Source organism: Urocampus carinirostris, chromosome 14 (genome assembly GCF_059441175.1).
Source record: "Urocampus carinirostris isolate Australia breed hairy pipefish chromosome 14, RoL_Ucar_1.0, whole genome shotgun sequence".
Lineage (NCBI taxonomy): Eukaryota > Metazoa > Chordata > Actinopteri > Syngnathiformes > Syngnathidae > Urocampus > Urocampus carinirostris.
Genome location: NC_142362.1, coordinates 19,775,703 through 19,791,462, shown reverse-complemented (window position 1 = coordinate 19,791,462; position 15,760 = coordinate 19,775,703). Strand labels below are relative to the sequence as shown.

The following is a 15,760-nucleotide window of genomic DNA, read 5'->3' as shown; positions in this document are numbered from 1 at the left end:
TCCAATCTTTTACTGCCGTTTTTAGTACAGGGTTCCTGAGGATCTTAGAAAAGTCTTGAAAAGCATTGAATTCAATATTTTAAAAACAAGGCCTTAATTGGTAATAAAATGTTAGATACAAAATGTTTTGAATCCAATTTTCAAAAGTATTAAAAATGTCAACACAGTAATAAAATGTATATTTCTTTGAACTAAAGATTTAGTAACAGTTATGAATTGTCTTTTTTAGTGATTCACCGATTTACTTTTGTGGCAGCATCGCGTGACCACAAAAATTGGAAGTATCAAGGCAGTGATGTGGTTTCAGTCGGGCCTTTCAGAGCAGAGGAATGTCTTTGGTCTACCCACAATAGACATAGCAATTTTGGACAGACGTTTACTTTGGACCATGGTAAAGTGAACAATTAATAAGAAGTGGCTGTCCGACAAACGTTTTTCGCTAAGGCTAAAAGCTTTGCCAGGTAACGTGTACGAAGCACAAAGTTGTGTGTGGAAAAACATTTCTTTTTTTTTTGGTTTTGCTTGTTTCTATTTTTTGGGGTTGTTTTTTTTTTTGTCGACCTGGACTTCATTTTGATTTCAAAGGGCATTAAGTCTTTAAATGTCTCAAAATTAAAGTGCCTTCACCTGGAGGAACCCTGTAGTACCTTTTCCTGCAAGCCACTGAATTTATTCCAGCTCTGACCAACTCCAGCTATTGTCTCTTTTCAGCTGCTCCAGGTACATCCAGCTTGGTTGTTCTTTTGTTGTTGCTGGTGGTGAGGATTAACATCCTTTCTGTCCTTTTGCTGGCAGAAATTAAGAAAATCTGGAAATTGGCTTGGGTTTTTATCTAATTGCGATCTTTCGGGCTTCCTTGGTGGAACCTTTTCCAATAAATGAGTTCCATTCTAAGCTACAACAACCTAATGCTGATTTATTGCATATTCACTTTCAGAGACTATTAATTTGATTGAAATGAATTAATAAGAAAAACAAAAGAACAAATCAGATGTTGTCTGACATTTTTTATTCATTTGACGGACGGCTGGATTTAACATTTTCATTTGCACAATTCTTAATAATGGAATAGTCGGCTTTGCTTACATTCAATCTTGAGCAAAAGTGCAGTTCCTTAGAAGGAAGACTTAGGTAAACATTCACAGGAAAGGAAGAGCATGCTAGCGCCCTCTTACAATCAGGATTTAAGACTAAAAGGCAGCCAGTGTGCGCTTAAACATGACTTGCCTCGAGGCTAAGTCGGGAACTTGCACAAGCTGTCATTTAGACGACCACACAGGAAACGCCAGGGGGAAAAAATGGGTCAAGTTCTGGGAAAAAAAAACTTTCCGCTAGACAAACAAAATGGAATGAAAGCAGTACATTCTAGGAACAGTCTCATTATTTTTGGCCAACCTTCACAAGAGGAATAATCAAAGTATATTTTTTCAACTCGCTTTTTTGTAGCGAAGCCCTTAACCCCTTTTCCACCACGCAAAAAAATGGTGAAATCGAATCCATTTTTTAAGTAGGCCTAACAGGCTAACGGGGAAAAGGAATCGAAGATCCAGATATGCATCAAAACGCATTCCCAAAGATTGAGGTGGAACCTTACTCACTTTCAGATTCAGAGTTAGACGTCTACTCATGATCCAGATGATTCTGCCCCCATCCAGTACAGAACTTGAAAAGACGTATGCACAAGATCCAGTTGATTCAGTCCTTATCTAGTACAGAACTGGATACATGAGCACACGATCTACTTAATTTCCTCATCCAGTACAGAACTTGAAAGTAAGAATTGGCACAAAATCCAGTTGATGATGCCCCTATCCAATACAGAACTAGAAAGTACACAGATGCACAAGATCCAGACAAAAATCACTCCCATGTAGGACAAAACTTGAATGGAGATGTAAGCACAAGATTCCCTGGATAATGATGCAGCCATCCAGTACTTAACTTGAAAGTAAACAAAAGATCCACTTAGTGATGATGCATCCAGTACAGAACTTAAATACACATTTAGACAAGAATTATTTGATGACCAACCGTTCGAGTGCAGAACTTGAAAGATCCAGTTGATGTTTCTGCCTTGTCCAGTACATAAATTAAAAGGAAACTCATGCACAAGATCCAAATGATGAGGCCCCAAATGCACAAGATCCAGTTGTTGCTGCCTCCATTGAGGACAAAACTTGGAAGGCTCAGGATTCCTGGATGACCCTAAAGTGGTTCTTAATAGACGGGGGGGTTGTTCTAAGTCAAGCTAAACATAGTTACAAGAATCAGCACCCACCCAGTACACAACTTGGAAAGCTCAAAATTCTCGAATGACCCTGAAGTGGTTTGCAATGGACGGAGGTTCATCTTCAAAGTGGATCTTCTCACTCAAAGGTGCCCCAAACTCTTCCAAGGTCTTGACAAAACAGGCATGCTCCCGGCCCACCCAGGCCCGCAAGGGGTCCCGGACTTCATAGGGGGTCACGTGGACATGGACCCCGATCCCGCTGGCGGCTAGCCGGCCTAGCAGGCCCCGATCGGTCACCCAAGTCTCGCTGCCGCCGGGGTGCCCCCCGTCCAGCCAGAACATGTCGCGGAGGCTTTGGGCAAAAGTGCTAAGGTCCGGGTCCGCCAGGGCGCCGGGCAGCTCGTGGACCACCTGGTTGAGGACCACGCAGCCTTTGCTGAAGCCCACCAGGCTCAGGGAGAAGCTGAGGGGCACGTCTCCGGGGGAACGGACGCTTTCGGGGAGACCGGCTCGCTCCATTCCGTGGATCAGCAGGGACCTGAAATCACAGTCCAGGTGAGTCTTAAAGACCTGGGTTTTCAGGCAAGTGTAATCATATTTTGTTGATGTGTTGTTGCAAATGCTGTAAAAAGGGACTGAAAAACATTTCATTCCACACCCCGCAAAGCAGGAGTGTCCGAACTACAGCCCAGGGGCCACAGGCTTTCTTATCCAGCGTGCCCAGAAAACATGATAAAAATAGAATATATATGCTTGTTGGCAGCATGTCAGTGCAGTGGTTAGCCCGTGTGTGGCACAGTTCTGAGGTCATGGAATCAAACCTTCCTGTGTGGAGTTTGCATGTTCTCCCCGTGCTTGCGTGGGTTTCCTCCGGGCACTCCGGTTTTCTCCCGCATTCCAAAAACATGCATGTCAGGTTAATTGGCAGTCCAAATTGTCCCAAGGTGTGGGTGAGCGAGTGAGTTGTCCGTCTCTGTGTGCCCTGCGACTGACTGGGAACCGGTTCAGGGTGTCCCCTGCCCACTGCCCGAAGAGAGCTGAGATGCGCTCCAACACCCCTGCGACCCTACTGAGGATAAGCGGTGCAGATAATGGATGGATGGATGGATATATCCGGATTCACGGATCACTTCACCGCCACAGTCGTCTGATTACCACTACCTGTGGTGCGTCTTTGGCAAGTAGAGCCTGGCCTGCCAATGACACTACATCCTTTGCTTTTGTGAGATAATTACAGGTCTTTGTCTGGTAAATGACTGAGTTTCATATATTTTGATATATGTATTTAAGTATTTTGATATCTAGAGCGATTAATAATTATATGACAAAAGAACATGCAATAAAATAAGAATGAAATGGTTCCTTCAGAAATAAACATATTTCTGAAAAACTTGCCTTTAGTGTCCCATCGCAGTTCTCCCCCCACCAATAAATTTGTAAAGCATTGTGTACTTAAAGCCAACAGCTTTCTGATTTTCTGTAATTGCTACTTTTTGGAATCATTATTTTATCAAGATATTTATCACATTTCATGCAAAAAACATTTTAAGCTAGCCATGTGGCATTGCGTTTTTCAATACATGTTAAATTTAGTGCCTTTAAAAATGGGACACAATTACTTTCATTTAATTCCTCGTGTATTGCCAGATTTGAGACCAAAGGCAGATACAAAAAAATATCTTTTTCTCCTTCCTTCCCTGGCCCACCCAGTCACGTTTTTTTAAATCCAATGCAGCCCACAACCCAAAAAGATTGCCCACCCCTGCTTTAAAGTGAATATGTTGCCGTATCCCTGGGTTCTACTGTAATACAAAAGCCCAGCTCAGGCCAATCAAAAGCGAAAAAAGTAACACAATCACCCCACCTGAGCTGTCGAAGCGCCCCGCCGTCTGGCGAAAGGGGGGCGTGCTTTGGGGCGCCGAACATGTTGCTGTCCACAAAGTTGCGGTAGCTGCTGAATTTGTGCAAATACATTCGGGAGGCCCGCACCAACCAAACATGCTGGCCCGGGAAACGGCGGCTTAAGACCGCGCCCACTTCCTCCAGACTCCACGAAAGCCAATGGGAGCAGTCCGGCTGCGAGGACATTTCTTCCTTAAAGTTCTGGTGGAGAAGATGGAGAGGTGCAAACGGCAATCAACAAACATAAGGGAAAAATAACGCCTTAGATAATAACCCTGAGTACAGTGGCTTGCAAAACTAAAAAGCCCCCCCCCCCTTTGAACTTTGTGACCTTTTGCCACATTTCAGACTTCAAACATCAAGTGGTCTGATACTCCTTCCGGTTCAATATTATTGCTTGCACAATTCTCCTTGGGATGTTTAAAGCTTGGGAAATCTTTTTGTATCCAAATCCAGCTTTAAACTTCTCCACAACAGTATATCGGACCTGCCTGGTGTGTTCCTCGTTCTTCATGATGCTCTCTGTGCTTCAAACAGACCTCTGAGACTATCACAGTGCAGATGCATTTATACAGAGACTTGATTACACACAGGTGGATTTCATTTATCATCGTTGGTCATTAAGATCAACATTGAATCACTCAGATCTTCACTGAACTTCTGGACAGAGTTTGCTGCACTGAAAACAAAGGGGCTGAATAATTTTGCACACCCACTTTTTGGTTATTTATTTGTTAAAAAAAAGTTTCAAATATCCAATAGTGTGTTCCACTTCATGATTGTGTCCCACTTATTGTAGATGCTTCACAAGAAATTACAATTCTATATCTTTCTTTGAAGTCTGAAATGTGGCAAAACGTCAAAGTTTAAGGGGGCCAAATAGTTTCGTAAGCCACTGTACGTCTACATGCAGGCTATAATCAGAACGTCTTGAAAAATACCTTTTTTCAACTAAATCAAGACATCTTATGGATGGAACCTTAGCCTCTTGTTAATTTTGTTTTACCCCGTTTTTGCCGGGTGAGTTGTGCAAACGTCATGAACTTTGCAACCCTAACTCTGCTAGCTTGCAGGCTAACGAATGTTAATATTTTAAATCGTTGGGTTTTAGTGACATATGTTGAATTTATAAACTCATGGGCTAAAAATTGCTAACGTCTTATAAACGTAAAAAATCCCAAATCTGCTACTTTACAGGTTAGCGAATGCTAACATATTGATGATGAAGTGCGTTGTTTGAGGTGTCCTTAAAATTTGAAAAGCAGTATATTTTTTCTAATAAGTATGTGTTAACAACGGAGTTCAAAGAGTTTTTGTTTCCCACTGCGCCTGCTTTTATCTTGCTTTGATCAGATTCTCACAATATGGAAGGTGGGCAAGGGTGGGAAGTTACACGTTCATGTTAGCGTAATCTTTCGTACGGAGGATTACGATAACGCGGACGTACGATTAGCCTGGGTTATCTTTATGTTTACGTTAAACATTCAAGGTAAACATTCGGGGTGTTGGAACGGATTAAAAGGATTTACATTATTTTTAATGGGAAAAATTATTTCGGTGATCGAACAAATCGGTTTTCGAACAGGGTTCTGGAACGGATTATAGTCGAGAACCGAGGTTCCACTGTACTTGCATGTGCCACAGGTTAACAAACACTAGCATATTAGGTTCTTAAGAGATACTGAACAACAATTGTGAATCCAAATTCAGCCCACCAAAAGATGTCCATTCGACGTCTTTAAAAACTATATTTGGACATTTCCTTTTTTTGTGAGAGAAGAAAATACACTAGTTATTTGTTTTGCGGGTCAAACAGAAACTTTGGTGTATCATTTGTCTCAGTACCACAAGCCCCACAATGCTTCGGGGCTTCAAAATATCTCGGCGGATGGAAACAATCTGATAATACGCAGACCTTTTCAGATTTCTGTGCTTGTTTACATTACCGAATATGTCAATATACCCTTTCCAGTCGTATTATTATCATCCGTGTAAACGTACCCACCGCTTCTATATCCACTGTGAACATTTTCTACGCCTTTTTCCTCACCTGAATGTCCCCGTGGAAGAAGACGACATGCCTGCTGCTGTTGCAGTCTTCTTGGTCGTCTTCGGGCCGCAGGAGAAGCAAATCGTTGTGCATGTTGGCATTGCAGCCGGGCACAGAAAGAAGCTTTTGGAATCTTTGCGGGTTTGGTCCTTTGCACAGGTTTTCCAGACGCTCGCTCGATGTTGCTGTCGCCGACATCGCACACTCCTATTTGCTCAGCTCGATGCAATCGCAAGATGCATTTTAGCGCGTTGAGCAGCACGGGTGCAATCTTCCACTTCCTCCCCTTTTAAAACTTGAAGCCAGTGTGTGACCTTAACAATCGTTTTGTGTTTATTGTGCGTCAAAATGTCGCTAATTGATCATTTTACTGCACACACCAAACGCCCGTGTGTGCACATTTTGACAGCACTTCATTGCGCATGTGCACCTGACTAACACGATTATACACTCACATTTCACTCGATTTATTTCTGTTTGAGGTTAAAAATGGCAAAACCAGGGACGAAAATTATAAAAATACAAAATCCATAGCGAATATTAAAATCATGTCTCAAACCATTGTAGTCGTGAGTTTAAAAAAAAATCTTCCGAGATCCATCGTTCCATCTCCTTTACTTCCGTGTTCGATCACGCTTTTTATTGGCTACCAGAAACAAACTTAAAAGCACTTTTTATTGATATAATAAAGATTTTAGATACATTTAATGCATGTTCAAAGTATTAAAGTTTAAAAATATATTTTAAAAAAATAGTTGGCCAACTTAACATATCTGCTTGCTCTACGTATCTCAAGAAAATTCACTCACTTTTACTTCCGTGTTCGATGACCCATTATTAAGCCTATGTTAACACATTCAAAACTGTTTGGTTGACACAAGAAGGCTTAGTTTTGAATGTAATAAAGCCCTTTAAAATATTGACGTGAGTTTAAAATAAATAACTGTCTTCCTTGCACATAGCAGGCAGCGACGGGCTCCTATACCTCAAAAAAGTTCACTCTTTTTACTTCCGTTTTCGCTTTTTATTAGCTATGCTAAACAAATTCAAAAACACGTCTTCGTTATTATAACATGGTTTGATTCTAATGGATACATATACAGTACCATGATTCGAGACACGTCTAATCAATAGCTGTTGCGTGTATGCAGCCAAACATTGCTTTTATTTTGTAAAGCGAAAGTTTGGACTTTGGACTCAAGTCTTTGGACTTAGTTTTCCTTCGGCGATGATTAACAGCTCGTGATTCTCAAACACTCGGTGACGAAAAAAATCTTTTAAATGTATTTTATGAATGCACTGTCATTTTTAGGACAATAATTTGGTGTATCAAAACATTGTTTAGACATTTCGCTTTCGTTCCGACACGGAGCATCCTAGGCGTGCACAGGATGTGTTGCTAGCGCTAGCATGATTCCTACTTGACATCTGAGAATAAATACATAGAAAGTGGATGTACAAAATGATGTGATGTTAACGGTATAATTTTCTAAAAGTATGACAAAAACTACTGATGTAATGTCATATACATGGAATGAAGATTTGTTGCACTTAAGTTAATTTAGTATAAGCTTATGAGGGTCATGTGACATTTCAAGCGGCCGCCATATTGGATTACAAGTGAAGATATGTGTGTGTTTATATCTATATGAATGGTCTCTGTCTTTCTCCTACCCTTGATGTACAGATATAGATATATATTGGGTAGCAACATGGCGGCTACTTCATTGGGAAGACGGCTAGCGGCGTGTCTGCTCAATGTCTCGGAGGCTCGCAGAACGGATCTTGTTGAAAGTGTGGCCAAAGCTGCCCTCTACGATTCTCAAGGTCAGTCTAGAGCACAAACACAATCAAACTGAAGCATGTACAGTTTGATTTGATAGCAAATGTTTTTTCCTTTTTTTGTGATATGACTTTTGTGGTCAAGTAAAGTAGCGGGTAGATGCAGTGGGGGTAAAAGACGGCGGATTAAAATTACAATTGATTATAAATCTTACATGTTTGAGGCTTGCCACACCCTTATAAAATATTTTTTTGCCTTAATCGCCTCCTAATTATTAATAATTGTCCTTAATCGTCAATTGGTTATGCCAAATTCTTTAGCGAGGGTAGCCTTTTTCATATTTCTTGGTCATTGCAAACTTTATTTCCATGATTATCATGTTGTTGCTTCTCTGAATGAGCAGTGCATTATCGCCAGCTACCGTTAAGGAGTGTAATTGACCCTCAGTTTTTCCTCTTTTTACAATTTTTTTTGCCAAGGCAAAGGCCCGTGATCTACTGAAAAAAAGGTTTTGGGTCGGGGACCCACCAGTTAAGAAAAACAGGCTAAGACAACCAAAAATTTAGTCCAAAATTTGTCAAGCCTCGTGGCACCTGATTGGTCAATCAATAGAAACTGACTAAGCAGCCATTTTGTTGCGTTTTCATAGGAGCGACTCGAGCCGGGACCACAGTGCTGAACATCTTCAACGACCGCGACTACAACCGCTCCGTTATCACTATCGTGTCCACAATCGAGACTATCGGTGAGTGCTGCCGCCTTGTGGTTCACAGTTCATGGATCCCTTAACCGCCAGCGCCGTAAGAGCACCACTTCCTGTTGTTTGTCCTGGGCAAGGACAGCCTGGTGGCACTCATCCCTCTCCTGGCTGTTTTTTTGAGTATGGGTTTGCTCCCCCGCATGAAACGGATGGTACTACTGTAGTTCCATGGTTACCAGTAGCAGGAGAAGCCTCCTGATCTTATTCATGTATAGCACCTTCATCATCTGGTCGCCGTTGTGTTTCACGACCTTGGCATTGACGAGACGCAGCAGTGACAATACTAATCAATTATCGCTGGTTCACTCCTTTGCGGGGAAAAAAAAGAACTAAAAAAAATATTGTAATAGTTTTTCAAAATTGGATGCCTACCGCACCACGAGGAACGTTTCAGGCAGCCAATTTTTATACCAATTGGCCAGCCCCTCTTGACTTGATAGCCGATGCCGATTGGCCAATTCATATCAACAATTTTCATACTGTACTTTGACCGTACACCTGCTCTGCACACATCTGCATCTCGCTGAGAGTTTTTGTCCCACTCCTTTTGTCATGCCGCCTAAACAATGCATCTCTCTCTCTCTGTTTCGCTTGCTCGCCCACTCGCTTGCTCTCAGTCAGTAAGCCTTCCAATCAAGGTGCGCACTAAAACCCCCCAAAACATCGACTAATTTAAAATACTGGGTTTTAGTTTCTTTCTCTCTCTCTGTTGGTAAGTCAGCAAGTCCCTTTAATGAAGGCGTGCCCCCTGTTAGGAATTAATATATTAAAATTGTATCGTTTACCAAATTGTTCGAATTTGTTATCAGACTCCATTAACCAAACACCACCTAACAATGCGCGCTCGTTTTTGGGAAAAGATGGACAAGAATAGTCGACATTTTCACTCGGGGGCAGATTTAATTTCTTAAAGTATTTAACTAAGTGAACTTCATCGAATTAGCAGAATTGGTGTTGCTCGAGTCTCCGTCCAGCCTTCTCTCTCGATCTTCTGAAGTTCTCCCGGCCCACGCATTTTTCTGCCAGCTGGTGCGCCGGCTCCACCCAGGGGCGCGCCAGGAAAAGCCCCCACGTGGCCCCACCGTCATGGAGAAGAGCGTCTCGATGTCTGGACCCCAAGCATTCCTGCGTCACGAAGGCCCCTCTTGCGTCGGGAAGCGCTGATTATCATATCAGCCCTTCGTCCCAGTTCCTGCTGTTTTCCGTAAACATCATCCTCCACTAGGTTGCAATGACCTGCCCCACAGTTGAGCCAGTGGATATCTTTTGCAATAAATGTAATTTGTATTTGATCGTACAAAATCCCTTATAGTCAAATGTATAAAATCCTTCACCCACCCCAAAAAACAATAACTAAATTAGAGTAAGTACCTTATTTTCTGCACTATAGGGCGCACCCCCAAAAAATAGTTTTTGTTCCTATATCTTCCATACATAAGGCGCACCGGATTATAAGGCGCTACAATGGGAACGTCGACAAAACAGTCAGATAGTTCAGTCAAACTTATTACCCCCTTAACATTCTGAAAGCTTGCAAAGAAGCAAATACGTGTCGTAGACACGTGCGGATGCGGTGTCCGTACGATGTCACTCAAATGCATCGTTCCAAATCTCATTCGGAAGGTTAAAGTCTTGGGATTCAAGAAATGCCAACCATTCCTTAGTTTCCATTTTCTTTTTCGCTCGCAACTTTACTGTGCATATGACAATAAACACTTGGAATTGAGTTTAATTTAAAAAAAGACCCATCACAGAAACATCAAGATCACTCTGAAACAAGATACTGGGAAAATATATAGCAGGAGTAGCTTACCGAAGACGTTGCGTTCAATAATAATGTGCAACCATGGTCCTCTTATATTCGTGAGTGTAGTAAATCCAGGAGAGTAAAATATTTACAAATACAGAATAGTAAAACATGTTTTCTCTATGCCGTAGACAACCAAACTTGCTATTCACATTCATCTTTTTTGGCCAATTGTAGGCTTTGTTTTGCCCCTTTAGCCTATGCTAAAGGGGCAAAACAAAGCCTACAAAGCCTACAAAGTATTCGCCTCCTTTACCTCCGAATAACTTTAGCCAATAGTGATCGATTCAAATGATGATTGACACATTGGCTGGGAAATGAAACGCCGGTATATGTATCCCAGCATACACCGCGGACGACTTCGCCTTCGGGGGAAAATCTAGTCGGCGGCTGCTTGCCTTAGTTGCAAGACTTTGCGACTTAATATTGATCCATATATAAGGCGCACTGTATTATAAGGCGCATGGTCAGCTTTTGAAAAAAATAAAGGCTTTTAGGTGCGCCTTATAGTGCGGGAAATACGGTACTAGGTTTCAGTTTGTTCTCTCTCTCTTTCTTGGTAGGTAAAGAAGGCGCGGCCAAAAAACAAAAACATCGACTAATTTATAACACTGTCTCTCTCTGTTGTCATGTCCGCTCTAATGAAGGCCGTCCCCCCCAAAAAAGGTGCGACACTACTTTGCAGATTTTCACTTTTTGCAGGTGGTCCTGGTCCCAGTTAACTCCACTATGTATGCAAAAATGAGTATTCATTTTTTGGGGAATTATGTTGCTGCAAATCTGATTGAATTATTTGAATGAAAAAATGTTTCCTATCTTGAAGGTGACGCCATTTTGTCAGCCTGCGAGAAAGCTTTTGAGCTAATCGACATGCGCACCCACTTCGGGGTGCACCCCTGTTTGGGCGCCGTGGACCTGGTGCCCATTTACCCCCTGGGGGAAGATGTGGGACCTGAGGATTGTGCGCGAGAAGCTCGTGGTGAGATCATGTTTTTTTTTTTCCCAATTCACGGTGATGTTTTTTGCTCAAAGTAAGTGTAGAGCTGACACTAACCACTATTTTAATAATCAAATCGTCAACCACTATTCAAACGATCAGTACAATTAGGATTTTTTTTCATTATTGGCCATTTTTTGTATAGATTTCTTTTTAACAACATGGACTATATTTCTTGTTTGTGTTCAGTAGTGGCGACGGGCCTGACGAGCGGCATCCCGGGCACGAGCGTCTTCCTGTTCGGGTGGGCTGACTTGCCATTGAGGAGGGGATTGGCACAGAGGAGGAAAGAGATGGGATGGTTCAAGAAGACCACCCACTTGGACGGCGTTCGGGATGCGGTCGGCCCGTTGCCGCACAAACGCTTCGGACTCACCGGTGAGTGGACCTCATCTTGCTTTTGGTAGTGGGACCACCATTATCTGGAAATGTTCTTCAGTAATTATCTTTTGAGGGGAGCATTTTGTGTTCACTCTTTGGTTTTTATCAGTAAAAACATTTCAAAATCAATTTTACACACAAGGAACCGGAAGTCGTCAGCACGGCAGCGCAGTGGTTGGCGAGTGTGTGGCACAGTTCTGAGGTCATGAGATCGAACCTTTCTGTGTGGAGTTTGCATGTTCTTACCGTGCTTGCAAAAAACATGCATGTTAGGTTAATTGGCCGGTCCAAATTTTCCCTAGGTGTGAATGAGCAAGTGAGGTGTCTGTCTCTGTGTGTCCTGCGACCAGCTGACAACCAGTTCAGGGTGTCCCCTGCCCACTGCCCGAAGATAGGTGGGATGGGCTCCAGCACCCCCGCGACCCTACTGAGGATAAGCAGTGCAGAGAATGGATGTATGTATGTACCGTAAATTCCGGACCATAGAGCGCACCTGATTATAAGCAGCACCCACCACATTTTAAGAGGAAAACCGATTTTGTACATACACAAGCCGCACCTGTATATAAGCCAAATGCGCGCACATTTAAACATTTAACACAAACACAAAATTAACCCAAACCCGACTTCAAGTCCTGCGATTGAAACTAAATCTCCTTCATTAGAGTCACAGTCCAAAAATCACAGCCGGCAAAATGAACGGAAAATGATACCGTTACTTAAGGTTTGATGCAGACCTGCAGAGTCCAGGTCCCGTTGAAAGTAATCCAAGGAAAAAACTGTATATTTCCAAAGGTAAGGGTGAAAAAAATATATCAGATGAACACATTTACTCACGCAACTCCTTTTTCTTTCTTTTTACCCGCTCTTCTTTCCTTGTCTGTCCCTCACCTTTAGCGGTCCCCACTTAAACTCGGCACCCCGCGTTTGTTCCGCCCCTCATTTTTCGTTCACCCGTGCAAAACATATTAGAATAAGTGTCTAAAATAAATACAAATCAATACATTACAAAAATATACAGTTGCAAATAAATATTATACATGGGTTACACATATTTACAAAGAAAGACGGTACACCGAGAGAGTTTTCAAAGCTTTGAAAATAATAATATAGCTTTGACAGGGCAGTTAATGGTAGCAACACTCGAGCGCCGCTAGCGGTCGTTAGAAAAATTTCATAAATTGGCCGCATCACTGAATAAGCCGCAGGGTTGAAAGTTAGGGGGGAACGTAGCGGCTTATAGTCCGGAATTTACGGTATATATATTTCAGTTTTTCCAAATATTTTTGGGCCAGTATTTTTTTATTTTCTTTCTGTTTTTGAAATTTGTTTTCCTCATTTTCAGAAAACATTTTCTGTTTTTTGCCATATTTTTTTGAACCTGTTAAGAATAAGGTTTGTCTGTACTTTACAATGTTTGTTTTGAGTTCTCCAATTAAATGTTTTTGTCATTTTTTCAAAATATTTTTGGATCATGTGTTTCGTATGATTTTTTTTTCTTTTCAGTCTTTCCCCTCTTTTACGGTAAACATTTTTCCAGTATTTTCAGAATATTATTGGATCAGTGCTTCATATGATTATTTTCACAGTTTTCTTGGTTTTGCCAGGTGTGGGTGCCAGCCCATACGTCATGAACTGCAACGTAACGATCGAGACCGAAGACCTGAAATTGGGTCGTCGGATCGCGGCGGCCATCAGGGAGTCTTCGCCTGGTGGTCTTCCGGGGGTGCAGGTCCTGGCCTTGCCTCACGAGGGCGCCATCGAGATCGCCTGCAACGTGGAAAGCGTGGCGGGCGAGGGTCCGGCAGGCTCCGCCCCCTGGCCGTCCTTCACCGTGGGTGGCCGCCTGTACTGTCACGTGCCCGCCTCCTTGGTCGCCTCCAGGGTGGCGGAGCTAGCAGGTGAATCGGGCGTGGCCACCAGGGGGGCCGCCTTGGTAGGGTTCACCCCCGGCGAATGTCGGGGTTTGGCCGAGGCGGCCCTCGCGAGAGGGGTCCCCGAGTTTTGGAAACAACGACAGCAGGTGCGCATGTGAAAGACTGAGAATCACGTCCATTTTTTTTTTTTTTACCACATGGCACTTCATATTCTTGGTTTATTGCTCAGGTCCTGTTCCATTTGCAATAGTTGCGTCTTTTTTCTTTTTCTTTTTTAAATCAACACCCTATTTGGAATCATTTCCTTAAACAGGGGTCAGCAACCTGCCGCTCTAGAGCCGCATGTGGCTCATTAGCGCCGCCCTAGTGGCTCCTCGGATCTTTTTGAAATATGCTTGGAAACTGAAAAAGAGAGGGAAAATATTTTTTTAAATCTGGTTCCTGTTAGAGGACAAACAAAAAGCAAATGTTTTTAAGGGACAGTGTATAGTAAAAAAACTTATTCATTAAAAAAAATTAAATAACAAGCAAAAATAATATTAACATGTGTATTTTTTAAAGACACATAGATCAAGAAATTGGCATTTATTCAGCCTCACTTAAAGGGATCTGACAGAAATGCCAGTCATCTTACTGCTACGGTCACCTCAAAAAGGTAGAGCATAACATGTAAATTATAATGTGGTTTTGGGTCATTTTGAGTCTCTGAAGTTTGTATTCTTCTTTGTGCTTCTTAGCACTCGTTTCAGTTGCATTAAAGAAGACAGTGACATCCAGAGGTCAAATAATACTCTAACGTTTTTAAAGCTGTAAAAATGTTTAGAATAAATATTAAATGAGTATATTTTATTTATAAATCCCTTTTTAGTTTGATTGTTAAAAGGCTTTTACCGTATAAGGCTTTTTGGAGGGGGGTTCCAGACTTCTTTTTTTAAAATCTCTTATGGCTCTTTCTAAATTTTTGGTTGCTGACCCCTGAGTTAAAGGAACTGTGGGTCATATTTGACCACTAGACATAGAAAGATAGTGTTGTGCAACCGAAAATGAGTGCTAAAAAACACAAGGGAAGAAAACTACGGAGAGTCAAACTAATCAAGGCGCACCATTTTAGTTTTTTTTTGTTTGCCCGGCCTTTCCGAAGGTTTTGTTTCTTATGGGTACCCTTAGTAGCAATATGGCTGACAATGTCAGCTCCCTTTAGGTGAGAATCATCTTACGTCAACTAAATGCTAATTTCTCAATCTTCAAGTTTGTTGGTTGGACCCCTTAACCACTTTGGTTGTGGGGCGTCTTTTCCTGTGTCTTGGGCGAGTACAGCCTGGTGGCGCCCATCCGTCTCCAGGCCACCTGGTTTCCACCTGGTCTTGAACCGAGGACCTTTTGCATGTGATGCGAATCCAATCTACAAGTAGTTAAAGAAAAAAAAATGCACATTTATTTGATGGTTCATGTATTTTTGCTTACTATTCAAATTGCCATGTTTTTTTGTTTAATGAATGACAGGTGCTTGAAATCCTTAAATGCTTGAATATATATTTTTTGTTTTCATGGTTTGAAAAATGCTTGAATTGTGGGTGAAGTATTTAGAAACTCTTGACATTGTTGCCATGTTTCTCTGCAGTCAATAGACATAGACCATGCATTAAATGAAGAAAAATAAAACATGTCTGCTTAAAAACGTGTCACTCACAAAAGGACCAAGATTCTGAGAAGATGCCGTTTAAATAAACGATAGCTAGGAAACAGACAATGCAAACATTGGCTAAAATGTGGAACAAATCCACGCACAGCATGCTGCAAATTAGGCAAAAAAGAGATCCAACTCTTCTCAATGGGAGAGTCTGTATTATCCCCCAAAACTTTGCTAACCATTTTCTTAAACATAAAATGTGTATTAGTGCAAGCATGACATAAATTGTGTCATGAACCTGAACAAGAGGAGAACCCAAATGCATGACATTTCTCACACAAGC

The 15,760-nt window shown here is 41.9% G+C and overlaps 2 protein-coding genes across 4 annotated transcripts; one reads left to right on the top strand and one right to left on the bottom strand.

Annotated features, from left to right (window-relative positions):
• Positions 1-992: 992 nt before the first annotated feature.
• Positions 993-6,782, bottom strand: c14h2orf69 (chromosome 14 C2orf69 homolog). Its single transcript, XM_088352976.1, has 3 exons — positions 6,183-6,782; positions 4,095-4,333; positions 993-2,768 (listed from the first exon to the last, which is right to left on the bottom strand). The coding sequence occupies exons 1-3, from the start codon at positions 6,378-6,380 to the stop codon at positions 2,300-2,302; spliced, it is 906 nt and encodes a 301-aa protein (XP_088209102.1). The 5' UTR covers positions 6,381-6,782; the 3' UTR covers positions 993-2,299.
• ftcdnl1 (formiminotransferase cyclodeaminase N-terminal like 1) lies at positions 6,039-15,418 on the top strand. Of its 3 annotated transcripts, none has more exons than XM_088352974.1 (6): positions 6,039-7,442; positions 7,870-8,009; positions 8,615-8,710; positions 11,356-11,511; positions 11,719-11,907; positions 13,518-15,418. In XM_088352974.1, the coding sequence occupies exons 2-6, from the start codon at positions 7,895-7,897 to the stop codon at positions 13,943-13,945; spliced, it is 984 nt and encodes a 327-aa protein (XP_088209100.1). In that variant the 5' UTR covers positions 6,039-7,442; positions 7,870-7,894; the 3' UTR covers positions 13,946-15,418. The 3 variants fall into 3 exon arrangements, with proteins under 3 accessions (XP_088209100.1, XP_088209101.1, XP_088209099.1); XM_088352975.1 differs by lacking the exon at positions 6,039-7,442 and adding an exon at positions 7,452-7,661; XM_088352973.1 differs by lacking the exon at positions 6,039-7,442 and having other exon boundaries at positions 7,452-8,009.
• Positions 15,419-15,760: the final 342 nt, after the last annotated feature.